The sequence below is a fragment of the Scomber scombrus genome, chromosome 18, assembly GCF_963691925.1.
Source record: "Scomber scombrus chromosome 18, fScoSco1.1, whole genome shotgun sequence".
Lineage (NCBI taxonomy): Eukaryota > Metazoa > Chordata > Actinopteri > Scombriformes > Scombridae > Scomber > Scomber scombrus.
Genome location: NC_084987.1, coordinates 17,208,457 through 17,225,483, shown reverse-complemented (window position 1 = coordinate 17,225,483; position 17,027 = coordinate 17,208,457). Strand labels below are relative to the sequence as shown.

Genomic DNA, 17,027 nt, shown 5'->3' with positions numbered 1-17,027 from the left:
GTAACTTCTGGTAAGTAATTATCAAATTATTTCGAGTGAAGAAAACTCATTATTTTCTGGTTTATCATTTACTTTATGTTGATATTATTTGAACTTAATCTGGTAGGTAATCTGAGGTGAAAGCAAAAGAAAGATTTGGGTAAACAGGTATATACAGTAGTTTACTGAATAATTACAACAATCATTTAAATGATACAAGCCATAAAGTAGTTTTTGTCCTAAAGTGCTATTGAACCTTGTCACTGTGACAACTACTTTGACTACTGGGGAAAAGGAACAACAGTGACTGTCACAACAGGTAAAATAAGCAGTTTTTGTTTTCATAGTGAAAATGTATTAATTGAATTTTTTAATATAGCATATTTAATCCTCTGTCCGATCAACGGCATCTTTAAGGTACTTGTTTTTGTATGTTGGATGTGTTGGCAAATTACACTGTGTCAATGGTTTTGATTACTGGGGAAAAGGCACGATGGTTGAAGTTACATCAGGTAAGCCAAGCCTATTTTTTGTACTTATTTCTTTTAGAAAAAACTGTTCATATCCAGTTGGGACACCATAGACTTAATTAATCTCTATAATATGTTAAATGTTAATATGAACAGTTGAAACTTAGGTGGCGAAAATAATCTTTTCTATTATCTTAGGAATCCAAATTTGCAAAAATATGTCAGAGGGTAGATTGTCATAAAATAAGCTTGTATGGAAAGTGTAGTTATCTGGGAACAGGTTTTTGTATGCAGTGGCTCACAATTTGTTAGACTGTGACTACGCTTTTGACTACTGGGGGAAAGGCACAATGGTCACCGTCACTTCAGGTATGTTCTTTTATTATTTCTGATTAGAGAAAGAAATTCCTAATCACATCATTAAAATGTATATAGTCATTTTTATGTTGTCACAACTGTTGGCCAGTGATAAGGAAACCAATAGCATTTCATAGCCCGACAAAGAATCGCTCAAAAGTTTAAAACTCCTGCTCAGTTAATATAAGTCTATAAAGAGTTTTAATTTAGTTTGATTTCAATGGTTTCCTGAACCACATTGTATGTCATGAAGTTATTGGATAGTCATTGGGTTTTTGTGATAAGTGTCAACTGAATCACTTAACTGTGACAACTGGGCTTTTGACTATTGGGGAAAAGGCACTATGGTAACAGTAACAGGTAAGATATGTACCATTTAAAATCTAGTTTCAGACTGTGAAAAGTTATGTTTAAGTTATACTGTAACTAAACATAATGTAAAGCAAAGTGTGTTTAATATGAGAAAAGTCAAAACATTGATATTCTCAGTAGGACATAATGATGGATATTTTGGAAAATTGATATTTTGGTCATTCAAGTGAATTTTATAACATTATCGGTTAATTATGTAAGATGTAAAGAGTAGACTAGATTATTTTTACATAGGCTGGTAGATGTAACGTTTTTATACTAACAGTTAAGTAGATTCAGCACTGTGCTACTACGGTGCTTTTGACTACTGGGGGAAAGGTACAACAGTAACTGTTTCATCAGGTAAGAATGCTCTTTAATATCTTAAATAATCACTAAATTGAGACAAAAGAAATACATTTCTGTGACAAATTGTTCCTACTAATAATACGATATATTTATATACTTGTAATATGCGGTCAACACGGTTAATCTGTGTTTACTGATGTGGCTGCAATACTCTTTGATATCTTAAATAATCACTAAATTGAGACAAAAGAAATACATTTTTGTGACAAATTGTTTCTACTAATTATACGATATATTTATATACTTGTAATATGCGGTCAACACGGTTAATCGGTTTTACTGATGTTGCTGCAATACTCTTTGATATCTTAAATAATCACTAAATTGAGACAAAATAAATCAATTTTTGTGACAAATTTTTCCTACTAATAATATTATATATATGCTTGTAATATGCGGTCAACGCGGTTTATGGTTGTTTACTGACGTGGCTGAAATACTCTTTGATCTCTTAAATAACCACTAAATTGAGACAAAAGAACGCGGTTAATCTGACATGGCTGAAATTTCAAAATTACAAATAATTATTGTTGTAGATGTTAAAGTTATGCGTTGAAAGAGATTTACCTATTCGTTATGGAATAACAAGATCACACACAATGTTTTATTTGAGTATGTTTATCTGAGTAATACATTGGACTGGGTGACAAAGCTCCATGTATGGAGGGAACTTAATATTTCTAATTTCAACATTTGAAAAGGTAAAGGCTTTCATGCTGTGCTTTGTTATACGACTGTATCAACTCATTGATCAACATGTAATCAATGTTTGGTAAAAAAATTACAATTATGTTGAAATTAAATGTTATTTTGTTATGTTAATTTTTTTTTTGTTGTTGATTTTTTTAGCTGTATCGACTTTGCCAACTTTGTTTCCCCTAATACCATGTGGCTCCGGGACCGGAGACATGATCACTCTTGGCTGCCTCGCCACCGGCTTCACACCCTCCTCACTGACCTTCTCATGGGGAAAAAATGGTGCTCCCTTGGATGCCACGTATGTCACTCAGTATCCTTCAGTACCGAAAGGAAACTTTTATACGGGAGTCAGTCAAGTTCGAGTGAGGAGACAGGACTGGGATAACAAGCAGGCTTTTAAGTGTGCTGTGGCACATGCAACAGGAAATGTTGAGACTGGTGACATCGTTAAAAAAGGTAAGACTCATTCCATGTTATATATTATTACAAATTACTTTAAATATGATATATTTTAGAATGACTGTAAGGTTTTTAAATCAAATTGAATCAATAACTGATTAATAATGTCATACTGAATTTAATTAAATTGTGTATTTATACAAAATTGTTTTTTGATAATATGTCAAATGACTAGTAGATAACTTACAAAAAAACTGTTGTTATATTAATTTTAAGTAATAATTATTATAATTATTATAATTCATATGACGCAGTTAATGCAATAAATGCAGATCAGAGTGCTTTACTAGATCAAAATGAAAGAAGACTAAAAGATGACAAAGAAACTATAATGAAATTATAAGTCAGTGTTATTGGTGTAGTTTGTCTACAGAAAGTTTATGTTCATACATTGCTTTGTGGGTTTTCCCTAAGAAATGTTATTGGAGAATTGTCAAAATATGAAATAGCGTGATATCTTCAAATATTTTTAATTTCAGAATCAGTAGGAATAGTGGGCAAAACAAACCGTGAGGTGGAATGAAAAGGCTGAAGCTTGCTTATGTATATTCAGCTGCTGATTGTCTCTCATCTGTCCAAGAGCAGATTATTGCAAAGTGTTCTGCTTCTTTCTGTCTATCTGCATAATAGTTTTCATTATTCCTGAACTCTGTCCGCCTTCACTTTCTCTGTATGTTTTTAATTAACATTCACTGTTTATAAAAAAAATCTTGAACCTGTGTTTGCTTGCATGAACAATCAATGTATATGCAGAAGCGAGCATATACTGTCAAAACTATTTTTTTAAAATGGAATTATGATTTTTGCACACTTGAATAACAAGCTAAGTGTTAATTTGAGGAGAGCAATCAGTATGTTCAAATATAAGTGTAAGTTGCATAACATTCAGTTGTACAGAAAAGTCTAGATTAAATGGACATTGTAGCAAACTGTTTACCTCTGCTTCTGCATATATATATATTATTCCTGGCTTCCGCATACATATATTTGTGTATATGTTTGTTTTTCAGACCCTTTCTATAGTACACCAGCTATTAAAGTGTTGGCCTCCTCTGATGTGGGAGACGAGGCTTCCTTCTCCTGCTTTGCCAAAGATTTCTCACCAAAACAGTATGAGATCAAATGGCTTAAAGATGACAAGGAAGACTTCAAGAAAGTAGATGAGATCAAGACAGTGAATGATGGAAAATATACACCAAATGGAACACTGTACAGTGCATCAAGTTTTCTCGTGCTAAAGGCTGATGAGCTGATTCCTGACATCACTAAGCTTACATGTGAGTTTAAGGGGAAAGACGGAAGCGGTGATATATTTGTGAATGCATCCGTGACCTACCAACATGCATGTTCACCTGGACCAAGTGAGTACATTTTTTTTAAATTTAAAATATTATGTCAATTCAATGTCAATTCTAACTGTTTGGCAGCCATGTGCAATCATTCAATCATTGTTAATTAACGCTTCACTTGACATAACCAGGTGAGGGATGTAAACAAGCAGATGTTGAAGTAAAGATCAGTGGCCCCACAATGGAGGACATGTTTTCAAATAGAAAAGGAACTCTAGTATGTCAAGTCAAGGTAAACAAGGGAAAAGTCGAAACGATTTACTGGGCCGACGAGGATGGAAATAGCATGATTGAAGTACCAAACAACGAAATAGGAAGTGAAAAGCAAATCGACCTTCCACTTGACACCACATTTGAAGAGTGGACCAAAGGGTTTAAACGCTTCTGCATTGTTCAACCTAGCAATCAAATAGAACCACTAAAGACAGAATATGAAAGGGCGATTGGTAAGAACACCTTATATACTTATATACTATAATTATACACCAAATCCTATGTTTGACTCCCATTGTCATTTTGTGTATTTGATGTCATACAGTGGCTATTTCTATCTGTGGAGACAGGCCTAACTGTTTTCTTATGCTTGCAGAAGGACCAACTCAGCGTCCTTTGGTGTTCATGCTGCCTCCAGTAGAACATGCTAAAACAGACACAGTGACCCTGACTTGCTATGTGAAAGACTTCTTCCCTAAGGAGGTGTTGGTGTCTTGGCTTGTTGATGATGAGCCAGCAGACTCAGATTACGATGTCAGTACCACAAACCCAATAGAGAGCCATGGAACCTATTATGTCTATGGCCAGTTATCAGTCAGCCGTGATCAGTGGAAAAATGATGACGTAGTCTATAGTTGTGTAGTTTACCATGAATCTGTGGTTAACACAACTAAAGCCATCGTCAGGTCCATTGGGTACAGAACATTTGAAAAAACCAACCTGGTCAACCTCCACATGAACATCCCTGAAACGTGCAAGGCCCATTAGATGTTATTTTGTGTTGCTGTGTCTTCTGCTGTTTGTTGTTAAATGTTTGTTGCTTGTGATATGACATTGTGTTTGTCTTTTTAATGCAGTTTTAAAATCAAAATAAAAAAAAAATAAGTTGCAACTCTGTTGTTGTATGTCGCATGCAATTCATGTCTTTATTTGGAGCTACATGTTTATTGAATGTGTACTGTCACAGTGTGATGCACCACAGATTAGGTTTACATATCAGCATTTTTGAGTTTTAAAACATAGCAACAGTAACAACATATCCCATCATCAATTATTACACCACCTTACATCGTATTTACTACAATAACAAAACATACACCTGACTACATTTAAGTAATAATTACATCTTTAAAATCATATATTACTTGTTTATTTTTATTTGGTGCTGGTGCATTAACACTGTCTCTGTGACTTGTCTTTGTGTACATGTGTTTCCTCTACTGGGTCTTGCACCCCCAACACAAGAGAGATGGTTGTCAAGGTCTATCTCAGTCCCTATGGTCTGTCAATAGATAACAATACTTATTCAAAAGCTGAGCAATGCATGCCACACCAATAATGGAGTCTTTCAAAAGCAATTCAGGGTCTTGATAGAACCACTTTAACTTACATAATCAACATTTTAGAAGAACACGCTTGACTATTAGGCCTCATGGTACCCTCATAATAGTAATAAGATACATGCCAGAGCTATTGTCTTTTTATATTTCATACTGGTTTATATTTGAATACACTCTAACCTGTGAGGTGATATAATATACCCTCCTTTCAGACATAGAAGAATTAATAGAAGAAATAAGAGAATTACATGGGCATTGTCTTATGAGCTGTTGTGGAAAGCTGGGTGTGGATTATCTTGAGTATTAATTGACCTATTACTGTGCATCCAGGTATCAATAATGAGATGAACTGCAAATGGAGCAATGCCATAGGGCCAGAAGAAGATCAAGAAGAGCAAGATGACATGGGGAGCACAGCCATCACCTTCATTCTTCTTTTCATCATCACCCTGCTGTTCAGCATTGCAACCACTGCTTTCAAGGTAATAATGATTTTATATGTTAGAGTTGTGCAGAAATCTAACTAAATGAGAGAAAGACAACTTTGTAAATAACACAGAAATATCTGAAATAAATGAAATCAAATAAATATAGAAAATATAGAAAGATCTTCAATGTAACCACCTTGTTACATAGGCACATTGTTGTTATTTTAAAAAATGTGGTCAATGTAATATGTATATGATAATATGTAATATAATCTCATCATAACTACCAACTACACCTAAATGTCAGAATTAGGAATGTTTGACATCATCTTGTGCTGTTATAGATATTTTAATTATCACTGTTTACCCACTACTTTTATTAAATTGCTTTTTAGACTCTTTACAGTAAAGCGCCAAATCTCAGTTGTCAGTTAACATTTTGAGTTCCCTCAGTAATAATACTTATTTCACCTTTAGGGCTATTATAATGAATTGTCCTGTGTATAGCAGGCATTGCTGTTATTGTGTGTTAAATTCTATCCCATTTTTTTCTCATTAGTTAATTGAGCAAACAAATAAACGCAGTAAACAGAAGCCAGTTGGAACAGTTTGTTCATGATGCATTTAAAATACCAAATTAAAAATATAGATTTCAGCTGTAAATGCCTTCCATGAAATGTGAAGAGCATCACTATAAAGAGCTCAGGACAGATTGAGGATTTATGTTTATGATATTTTATGATGCAACTATATTTTACCTGGAGTGCAAATGCATCAGTCATATAATACATTTGCAATAAGCACACATTTAAATGTTGACAAATATAAAGTTTGTGATCGTTTTGTTGCAGTTATACTGACACATATTTATTTTATTCTTTTCAGGTCAAATGAAATAAGGTGAACTTTCTGTAAAGGGAAAATTATAACAACCCAACCCCCCAAAAAAGAAAAAAAAAATGTTGTATTGTTTGTTACAGTCTCATAGTATCATGTAAGTAATCTCATTTGCTCATTTTTTTGAATGTAATCACAAAATCTTTGTCTTTTTGAAAATAAATGTTTAAATGAAGACAAACATTGAAGTTGCTCCTCCAACTTTTTTCTCTCTACCACTGTTTAAAAAATGTTCTTATCTCTAGTTTTACCTATGAATGCTCATTACATAATACTCATAACAGTACTATTTCTTCTTTTTAACTTTTTTATATTGTGTTATACATTTATTAGTTTTGTTTGTCACCTCCCCAGCACCTGGAATCAACAGACCATGTTCAACCCAATGTGCAAATTGAGTTTTAGTTCTCAAGGCTATTAATAATAGACTGGAGAACTAAAACCTTAAGCAAAGTAACCTGAGGCCATGTAACAGCTATGCGATAACATATGTAAACAGATCTGAGATATTAAAATGTGCATGGCGTTTCTCTTACTGGCACAACCACACCCAACACCTGGTGTGTGTGATGCACCGTTGCTCTGTGCTGTGTTTCACTTCTGTATTTGGTACTTTTTTGGGACCTGGGTGTTACCCAATGCTTCCGCTTGCTGCTAGCCATAATCACTCTGCTCTGTCATGCTGCAACATATGTGCAACAGACTTCCAGCCTTATCTCCACCTGACTTTAAGATATCAAACACTGTAAAAGTACAACTCTGCCATCTAGCCTTAATACAAAGATATTACACTCAGAATTGTGACTACAATCTGAAGGTATGTATGAAAAATAGGTCAAATCAACTAAAAGTTTTAAAAACGTCAAACAATGTGGAATAGTGAAAGAAAATAAATTATAACCTCTGTTCTATTTCAGAACCGCGAGTTATCGCTCCAGACATCACATTGTATCCTGTTTGGGAAAGTGATTTTGCGACCTCAGCAGTCAGACTTCTCTGCACCCTAAGTGGCTTTTTCCCAGGCACACTGAATGTGACATGGCAACAAGACAAACAAAATTTAAACACCGGGCAAATCACAAGGAAGCTGCAGAGTGTGGAGGAAGGGGAGAAGACCTTCAGTCTAAGCAGTGAGATTGTGCCAAATATGTCAGAGTGGGCAAAAGGTTCAACATTTTCATGCAAGGCCAAGCACAACAGCAAAGACTTTGAAAAATCAATAGATATATGTCAAAGTAAGTATGTACAGTTACATTTACAGAACAATTGTTGATAAATAGTTTTTATTGTTTTTTTTTATAAATGAACTGGTTTTGATTACATTAATATTTTGGCAAAACTTTTTTTCTCTTCATCCAGTCTATGCAAGTGCTCCTCCTTACGTTCATGTGGAGATTCCTAGCTTCAAGACAGCAATGATGGCAGCAGCTGAGGTGAAAGCAACTTGTCTGGTCCACACTGTTTTTGATGCTAAGGTGACCTGGCTGTTGGATAACATATCTCACTCCAATAACCAAGTGAACCAGGCAACAAACTCAACTCATATAATCAGCAATCTGACAGTTTCCTTAAGTCAGTGGAAAAATATGAAGCTTCTTAAATGTAAAGCTGAACATAGATGTTTCTCATCCGCTGAAGAGACCGTCGTTGTTTCAAGTAAGAGAAAGAGACAAAAAATAAATCAGGTGTGTTTTGAGAGTGAAAGATCTAAAGAAAAATCATTTGCTTTGTTTCCTGTCATTATCTTCCAGAACCTGAAGTTACAAGTCCATCAGTGGAGATCAGGAGATTTCTCCCAGATATACTGAAGGGAGACAGAGCTGTGCTCGAATGTGTCATCACACAACTTTCCTCCAGTGACGTTTACGTCACCTTTCAGGCCAACAACGCTGACATCTCTGATAAACAGTTTGTTGATCTTCCTGAAACCCCCGGCCCTCATTCAACCAGTAAATATTTCACTGTCCCTAACAAGTACTGGCAAGAAGACACACGTTTCACCTGCAAAGTGAATGTAGGCTTCTTCAACAGAAATATCTCCTCAAAGTCAACTGACAATATTTTTGGTGAGAGGAATTACTCTTCTTTCTCTTAATGACAGCTGATCTGATGTTATAATTTTTTTAATTCATGAATCTGTAATACATTGATTCAGTAATGCACTGATTTATTTCTCATTCAGTGGATCCATCAGTGGAGCTGCTGCTTCTTCCCAGTGATGAGTCTGGACCACAGACACTCATATGCTCTGGAAAGGGCTTCAACCCTCAAATTGAGTGGACTCATGAGTCTCAGCAAAACTTTATTGACATCAGCGTGGCTGCAGATGGACTTGTGGTAGTAACCAGTCAACTACAAGTCCCCCAAACAGACTGGAAAAGGGGGAAGGTCTTCACTTGTCAAGTGTCTGATGGGTCTCTGAATAAAAATGTCAGGAAGGACATCAGCCTCTGCTCAGGTAAAATTAATCAAAACATAATCTATAATGAATTGAGTTCAAAAGGGCATCAGTGCAGGTAAAATAAGGCAGAGAATCCCTGCTTCAGTCCACTGTCATACAATGATTTTTGCTGGATTTCAATTATGATGTAAATATAATATTAATATGTAAAAAGTCAAATGGACTTTTTCGATGTAGTTTAAACATGACCTGGTCTTGCTTAATGATTTTTTTCGTTTTTGTGTACTTCACATTTTCAGCTCATTCAAGTGCTCCTCCTTACATTCATGTGGAGATTCCTAGCTTCAAGACAGCAATGATGGCAGCAGCTGAGGTGAAAGCAACTTGTCTGGTCCACACTGTTTTTGATGCTAAGGTGACCTGGCTGTTGGATAACATATCTCACTCCAATAACCAAGTGAACCAGGCAACAAACTCAACTCATATAATCAGCAATCTGACAGTTTCCTTAAGTCAGTGGAAAAATATGAAGCTTCTTAAATGTAAAGCTGAACATAGATGTTTCTCATCCGCTGAAGAGACCGTCGTTGTTTCAAGTAAGAGAAAGAGACAAAAAATAAATCAGGTGTGTTTTGAGAGTGAAAGATCTAAAGAAAAATCATTTGCTTTGTTTCCTGTCATTATCTTCCAGAACCTGAAGTTACAAGTCCATCAGTGGAGATCAGGAGATTTCTCCCAGATATACTGAAGGGAGACAGAGCTGTGCTCGAATGTGTCATCACACAACTTTCCTCCAGTGACGTTTACGTCACCTTTCAGGCCAACAACGCTGACATCTCTGATAAACAGTTTGTTGATCTTCCTGAAACCCCAGGCCCTCATTCAACCAGTAAATATTTCACTGTCCCTAACAAGTACTGGCAAGAAGACACACGTTTCACCTGCAAAGTGAATGTAGGCTTCTTCAACAGAAATATCTCCTCAAAGTCAACTGACAATATTTTTGGTGAGAGGAATTACTCTTCTTTCTCTTAATGACAGCTGATCTGATGTTATAATTTTTTTAATTCATGAATCTGTAATACATTGATTCAGTAATGCACTGATTTATTTCTCATTCAGTGGATCCATCAGTGGAGCTGCTGCTTCTTCCCAGTGATGAGTCTGGACCACAGACACTCATATGCTCTGGAAAGGGCTTCAACCCTCAAATTGAGTGGACTCATGAGTCTCAGCAAAACTTTATTGACATCAGCGTGGCTGCAGATGGACTTGTGGTAGTAACCAGTCAACTACAAGTCCCCCAAACAGACTGGAAAAGAGGGAAGGTCTTCACTTGTCAAGTGTCTGATGGGTCTCTGAATAAAAATGTCAGGAAGGACATCAGCCTCTGCTCAGGTAAAATTAATCAAAACATAATCTATAATGAATTGAGTTCAAAGGGGCATCAGTGCAGGTAAAATAAGGCAGAGAATCCCTGCTTCAGTCCACTGTCATACAATGATTTTTGCTGGATTTCAATTATGATGTAAATATAATATTAATATGTAAAAAGTCAAATGGACTTTTTCGATGTAGTTTAAACATGACCTGGTCTTGCTTAATGATTTTTTTCGTTTTTGTGTACTTCACATTTTCAGCTCATTCAAGTGCTCCTCCTTACATTCATGTGGAGATTCCTAGCTTCAAGACAGCAATGATGGCAGCAGCTGAGGTGAAAGCAACTTGTCTGGTCCACACTGTTTTTGATGCTAAGGTGACCTGGCTGTTGGATAACATATCTCACTCCAATAACCAAGTGAACCAGGCAACAAACTCAACTCATATAATCAGCAATCTGACAGTTTCCTTAAGTCAGTGGAAAAATATGAAGCTTCTTAAATGTAAAGCTGAACATAGATGTTTCTCATCCGCTGAAGAGACCGTCGTTGTTTCAAGTAAGAGAAAGAGACAAAAAATAAATCAGGTGTGTTTTGAGAGTGAACGATCTAAAGAAAAATCATTTGCTTTGTTTCCTGTCATTATCTTCCAGAACCTGAAGTTACAAGTCCATCAGTGGAGATCAGGAGATTTCTCCCAGATATACTGAAGGGAGACAGAGCTGTGCTCGAATGTGTCATCACACAACTTTCCTCCAGTGACGTTTACGTCACCTTTCAGGCCAACAACGCTGACATCTCTGATAAACAGTTTGTTGATCTTCCTGAAACCCCAGGCCCTCATTCAACCAGTAAATATTTCACTGTCCCTAACAAGTACTGGCAAGAAGACACACGTTTCACCTGCAAAGTGAATGTAGGCTTCTTCAACAGAAATATCTCCTCAAAGTCAACTGACAATATTTTTGGTGAGAGGAATTACTCTTCTTTCTCTTAATGACAGCTGATCTGATGTTATAATTTTTTTAATTCATGAATCTCTAATACATTGATTCATTAATGCACTGATTTATTTCTCATTCAGTGGATCCATCAGTGGAGCTGCTGCTCCTTCCCAGTGATGAGTCTGGACCACAGACACTCATATGCTCTGGAAAGGGCTTCAACCCTCAAATTGAGTGGACTCATGAGTCTCAGCAAAACTTTATTGACATCAGCGTGGCTGCAGATGGACTTGTGGTAGTAACCAGTCAACTACAAGTCCCCCAAACAGACTGGAAAAGAGGGAAGGTCTTCACTTGTCAAGTGTCTGATGGGTCTCTGAATAAAAATGTCAGGAAGAACATCAGCCGCTGCTCGGGTACAATTAAAACATACTCTGTAATCATATTAATGCATTACGTCTTCTTTCAAGGATCTGAGACATATTTATTTTTTCTGTTTATTACTTGATGGTTGCATTTCATCACCCTTTTATGTTGTTTTTCAGTAACTCTACCATCATATCAAACAGTCGGTGTGTATGTTTGGGGACCACCCATCCAGCAGCTTCAGAACAAGGGACAAGTCACTATCACTTGCCTTCTGGTCGGCTCTCATCTCAGTGATTTCTCCCTCACCTGGAAAGTAGGTGGGAGCAGTTATTCTCCAAATCTGCATACAGAGCCACCAGAGAGTCACAGGAATGGGACCGAAACTTTGCGGAGCTTCCTCAATGTGTCAGCAGAGGATTGGCACACATATAAACAAGTATCTTGTGAGGGAAAGCACAAATGTTCCAACCAAGGCTACAAGAACCATATAAGCAAAACCACAGGTACTGTTATACCTACAATGCAAATCAAGTAGATTCTTTATGATTCATTATTGCTGTTTGTGAATGTTTAAAGTTGTGCATAGTTTGAAAAGTCAAGATAGCATTAGAAACTCAACAGCTAGAAACAATATTTTCCATGATGCTTGTTGTGACTAAATTTTGAGATTGAAAGAGCGAGAGAGATAATTATTTATGGTTGTCTTCTGTTTGTGTTTCTCAAGGGCTACATCCACCGACAGTGAAAATAATACAACCTACCATCTCTGAGCTGTCTACGTCAGACATCCTTGCACTGGTTTGCGAAGTCTCTGGATTTTTCCCATCTAACATCATAGTGTACTGGGAGAAGGATGGCCAGAGACTCCCATCAACTGACTTCACCAACGGCCCTGCATGGAATACAGGGAGCAGTTATTCAATGAGCAGCAAACTAAACACATCTAAAACAGAGGGCCAGGATTCCACTTATTCTTGTGTTGTCAGGCATGAATCATCTGAAACGTCTTTTAAAAGCACTATAAAGGATGTGTTTGGTGAGCAGACTTAACATTTTGTAAAACTGTAGTGTTGTTAAAAACATCTTAAAAGTCCATCATTCATTTCAGTGTTGCTAATCAGAAGTTGTTGGGTTTTTTTTCAATTTCCAAGAAGATTTTTTTCTTACTGTTCTACTTTGTAAATATTCCCTGATTTTTCATCCTCCATGCTTGACTTTTTTCTGCAGCCAGTGTGACCCCCACCAAACCTACAGCCACCTTGCTCCAGGGCTCTGCTGAACTCTTGTGCCTGGTGTTTGGCTTCAGTCCTGCTTCCATTAACATCACTTGGCTCCTTGACGACACACAGGAGCTGTTGGACTACAACACCAGTGAACCCCACAGAGGCCCAGGCGGAAAGTTCAGCATCCAAAGCCGCCTTCATCTGTCCCGATCCAACTGGTTATCTGGGGCAGTCCACACCTGCAGGGTAACACACGCAACCATCACCCTTGCTCTCAATATATCTAAACCAGGTGCGTTAGGCCACTGATCTTTCTTACACATTCATTTTTCTCATACTTAACCTCTATCTCACACATTTGTGAGTCAGCAACTGACAAGTTTCATTTTAATTCTGTCACAGTAATCATGGAGAACTGCGGTTTCTTAGATGACATCATGCATGCTGATGTTAACCAGGACATAGGCGTGGAAAGCTGGTATATGGCTGTCATGTTCCTCTTTTTTTTCATCATCTCCGTAGTCTACGGTGTCTTGGCTACCCTATTCAAGGTGAGATACAGGAGTTGTAGCATTTTTGGTATTTTAAGATAATCTCACAAGGCAGTATGTCATCTCGCATGTCTGGTTTTGTCATCCCTGCTATGTTTACTATATTCGTTACTCTAAACTTTATCAATATTGATATTTTTCAGTGATTTGAATGAAATTACTTTTAATACACTCTTATATAAGGAAAACTTCCACCAGATCCTGATGTATTCCCTGTGTTGTTGTTTTTTCCTTTTAGACTAAATGATGATGACCACAGGACCGCTCCTACTTTATGTGGACTTTTGAAAAGTATTATGAACTGATTGTGATTTTATATTTCAACTTTAATATTATACAAAACTTGTTGGTACTATATTCATTTCTTTTTATGTTTCAGTTTTATATTTGATGTGACATGTATGTGTGTAATGCATGTGTGTAAGAAAGGAGGAAACAACAACAAATGAATGTAAATAAAGCTTTAAATAAGACTTTAAAATTCAAATACTAATGTCACAAACAAATATTCATCACTGGACTTGTTCTTGCATTCGGACAAATAAAGAGTCAAATATTAACAGCAACATTTGTCATTATTTGCCTCATGAATTGCAATAAATTAAATCATAATATACACTGCTATAAAACTGTTAATTATTCTTCAGTAATATGCTTAGTAATACAGTATACTGTGTGACAATATCAACATCCCCTGCATTATTCGTATGGTCCACAAGGGGGAGACAAAGATTTATATGCAGCAGTGACTTGCCACCTTTATGTGAAATATTAGTAATTTGAAGACTGATGGGTCTGAACTGGACTTACTGAAGAGTAAACAGAGGTACATTCACTTGAAAATAAAAACCCACTTTGTAGGTCTTCTCCTTTCCATCGACACGCAGAGACACTGCAAATGTGTGTGCACTCTGTCTTTGAGTTAGAGCTGCATTTGTGTACCTTGTGGGTTTAAAGGAATTCACATCTGGGAGGGATGACACTAAGCACATCCAGACTTACTATTGGCTACCTCTTGAGTGATCTGGCACTGTGTGTGCCCCGATTGGCTGGGGACACTGTGGCAGCCAGCCCAAATCTGTGATGCTGTTGCTGGGATGGAGTCACAGCATTGCTGCTGCCAGTCTAAGTGCCAAGGGGCCGGCAACAGGGAAGCAGGGCACCATGCCCAGCAGGCTGCATGAGAGTGTCTCCCTGTCTAACACCCACATACCCACCCATCCTCTTATGCCAAGCCCCCACCTACTAGGTCCTTGCTTGACCCCATCGGTGTGTCCATATGACCCAGGGACAAGTAACAACCAAACATCATCGCAAATACAGGAGAAATACTCAACTACTGTTGAGACACCACTGAGCCACAAACTATAAACTGGTTACAGTAGAAGGCTTTGGTTTTACTGAGCAGCTCCCAGCATAAAATGTGTTGAACTAAATATGCAATGCTGAGACAAGCATGCATGCTTAGTAGGCTTTGCCTGATAAATTGAGATTAGTTTCATATTATCTAATCTAAAATGATCTGGGCCTATCAAGAGAGTTGAATATTCAGCCTTTTTGTAACTGTTGTCACCATAAATTTAAAAGGAAACAAGAAAAGTATGGCAAGAGAAATAAATGAGCAACATTTTTATAATCATAAAATGGATATTGTCTTTATACTGATCATTACAGTATTATCACTGTTATTACTATCATAATCATCTTTATCTTCAATTGATTTTTGTCATACAAACTAGCAAGAAAGCAATTAAGGCGACAAATCAATTGTCTCTTATATTTAAAAAAATAAATAAACCTAATCTGGAGGAAACACAACTAAGATGTAGAGCAGAAACAATAAGTCAATTAATCTTACAACTATTTTGATAATCAAATAAGTATTCTGGTCTTTTTTTTAAAGAAAAAATCCAAACATTTGCTGGTTGTGGCTTCTAAAATGATGAAGATGATTTTAAGCTTATATGGGTCATAAATGCTAGTTGATTTAATATATTATGAACAACATGACCCCAGTAAAAAAAACAAAATAATGGAAAGCAGAAAGAGAGACCTACAGATGATTTTCTGGTAAGTATGAGTTCTGGCTACACATACAGTCACTTGCATGGAGAGCAAACACAGACACTTATTCAAAACAAGAAAGATTTTCAAACACATTGTTTTAGATCAATCACTATGTGCATAATTTGAAAAGAAAAAGTCTACATGAATGCAGATGCAGCAACTTTTTTGCTAATTTGCCAACATGCCAGAGATGTTTCAATCTCTATATCACAAAAATAATTTCCATTTAGTTGCTTCAGTTTCAGGGTCGTGCTATTGTGTATACTGGCACACTGTCACAAAGGGACACTTGAATCAAACAGACAGAACTGAATGAATGTTATTAGTGACACCTGTGCTTTTTCGTCTATGGTCATGCAGTCAAAATTTCTGCTGTGGCCTTTTGACTGAAGTTCTTCATGTTAGAAAGTGTCTCATTTTCCTTCTCTTTTACAAATGACTTGTACAATGAATAGTGACATTTTAGTCCAACAACGCAATTAAGACATGTTGTATGCCTATCCAACATGATTAAGAAAAGAGTGATGACCAGCTGCAAATATTAGAGCAGTGTTATCCTAATGTTATAGCTCTTACCATGTATTAGCTTTTTTAACTCACCATCACATGAACTGAGGCAAACATTTAAACTTCAGCTCCACTAATAAAAACTCCACCTTCCCTTGGTCTGAGTGGAAAACTGTGACAAAGTGACAAACTCCTCAAAGAACGGAATCTAGTATGTGACTGTTGAAATTCCTCTCTTCCATATTCAGCTTTTTCTATTCTCATTGAATACTGCTTGAAAGTGGAGGACCACACACAGACCTGCTCCTTTCATTGACTTCTTCTTTATTCAAACTATATTGTGCTAAATCAAAGTGTACAGTGTACAACTTTGTCAGGGGCCAAACAGGAATAATGGGTTAAAAACTACATTCACATCACACAAGTTGTCCTATAGAATAATTACATAATTCAGGAAACAAGCCATCATCTATGTCACCTGTATTGTTACATGTGTTTGCTTTACGCATTGTAGCACCATCTTGTGGTTAAATCAAAACAAGTCAATCCAGCCAAGTGAACAAACAAAAAAAATCTAATTTCAGCAGAATTTACAACAAATTGTATCAAAGCTAAATAATAACAGTTCAACTTGGCTTGTAAGGAAGCACCTCAAGTTTTCATTCAGACCATGTG

At 36.5% G+C, this 17,027-nt stretch overlaps 1 protein-coding gene across 1 annotated transcript in view; it reads left to right on the top strand.

Moving 5' to 3' along the window:
• LOC133999401 (uncharacterized) overlaps window positions 1-14,331 on the top strand; it is a 36,946-nt gene extending 22,615 nt beyond the window's left edge. The window contains exons 3-20 of the mRNA XM_062438619.1: window positions 716-729; window positions 762-818; window positions 2,376-2,681; window positions 7,829-8,146; window positions 8,271-8,567; window positions 8,663-8,977; window positions 9,094-9,369; window positions 9,612-9,908; window positions 10,004-10,318; window positions 10,435-10,710; window positions 10,953-11,249; window positions 11,345-11,659; window positions 11,776-12,051; window positions 12,181-12,507; window positions 12,729-13,040; window positions 13,232-13,519; window positions 13,630-13,778; window positions 14,017-14,331. Coding sequence (XP_062294603.1) covers window positions 716-729; window positions 762-818; window positions 2,376-2,681; window positions 7,829-8,146; window positions 8,271-8,567; window positions 8,663-8,977; window positions 9,094-9,369; window positions 9,612-9,908; window positions 10,004-10,318; window positions 10,435-10,710; window positions 10,953-11,249; window positions 11,345-11,659; window positions 11,776-12,051; window positions 12,181-12,507; window positions 12,729-13,040; window positions 13,232-13,519; window positions 13,630-13,778; window positions 14,017-14,025 — 4,444 coding nt within the window. The 3' untranslated portion in view covers window positions 14,026-14,331. The remainder of the gene's footprint in view (window positions 1-715; window positions 730-761; window positions 819-2,375; window positions 2,682-7,828; window positions 8,147-8,270; window positions 8,568-8,662; window positions 8,978-9,093; window positions 9,370-9,611; window positions 9,909-10,003; window positions 10,319-10,434; window positions 10,711-10,952; window positions 11,250-11,344; window positions 11,660-11,775; window positions 12,052-12,180; window positions 12,508-12,728; window positions 13,041-13,231; window positions 13,520-13,629; window positions 13,779-14,016) is intronic.
• The last annotated feature ends 2,696 nt before the right edge of the window (window positions 14,332-17,027 follow it).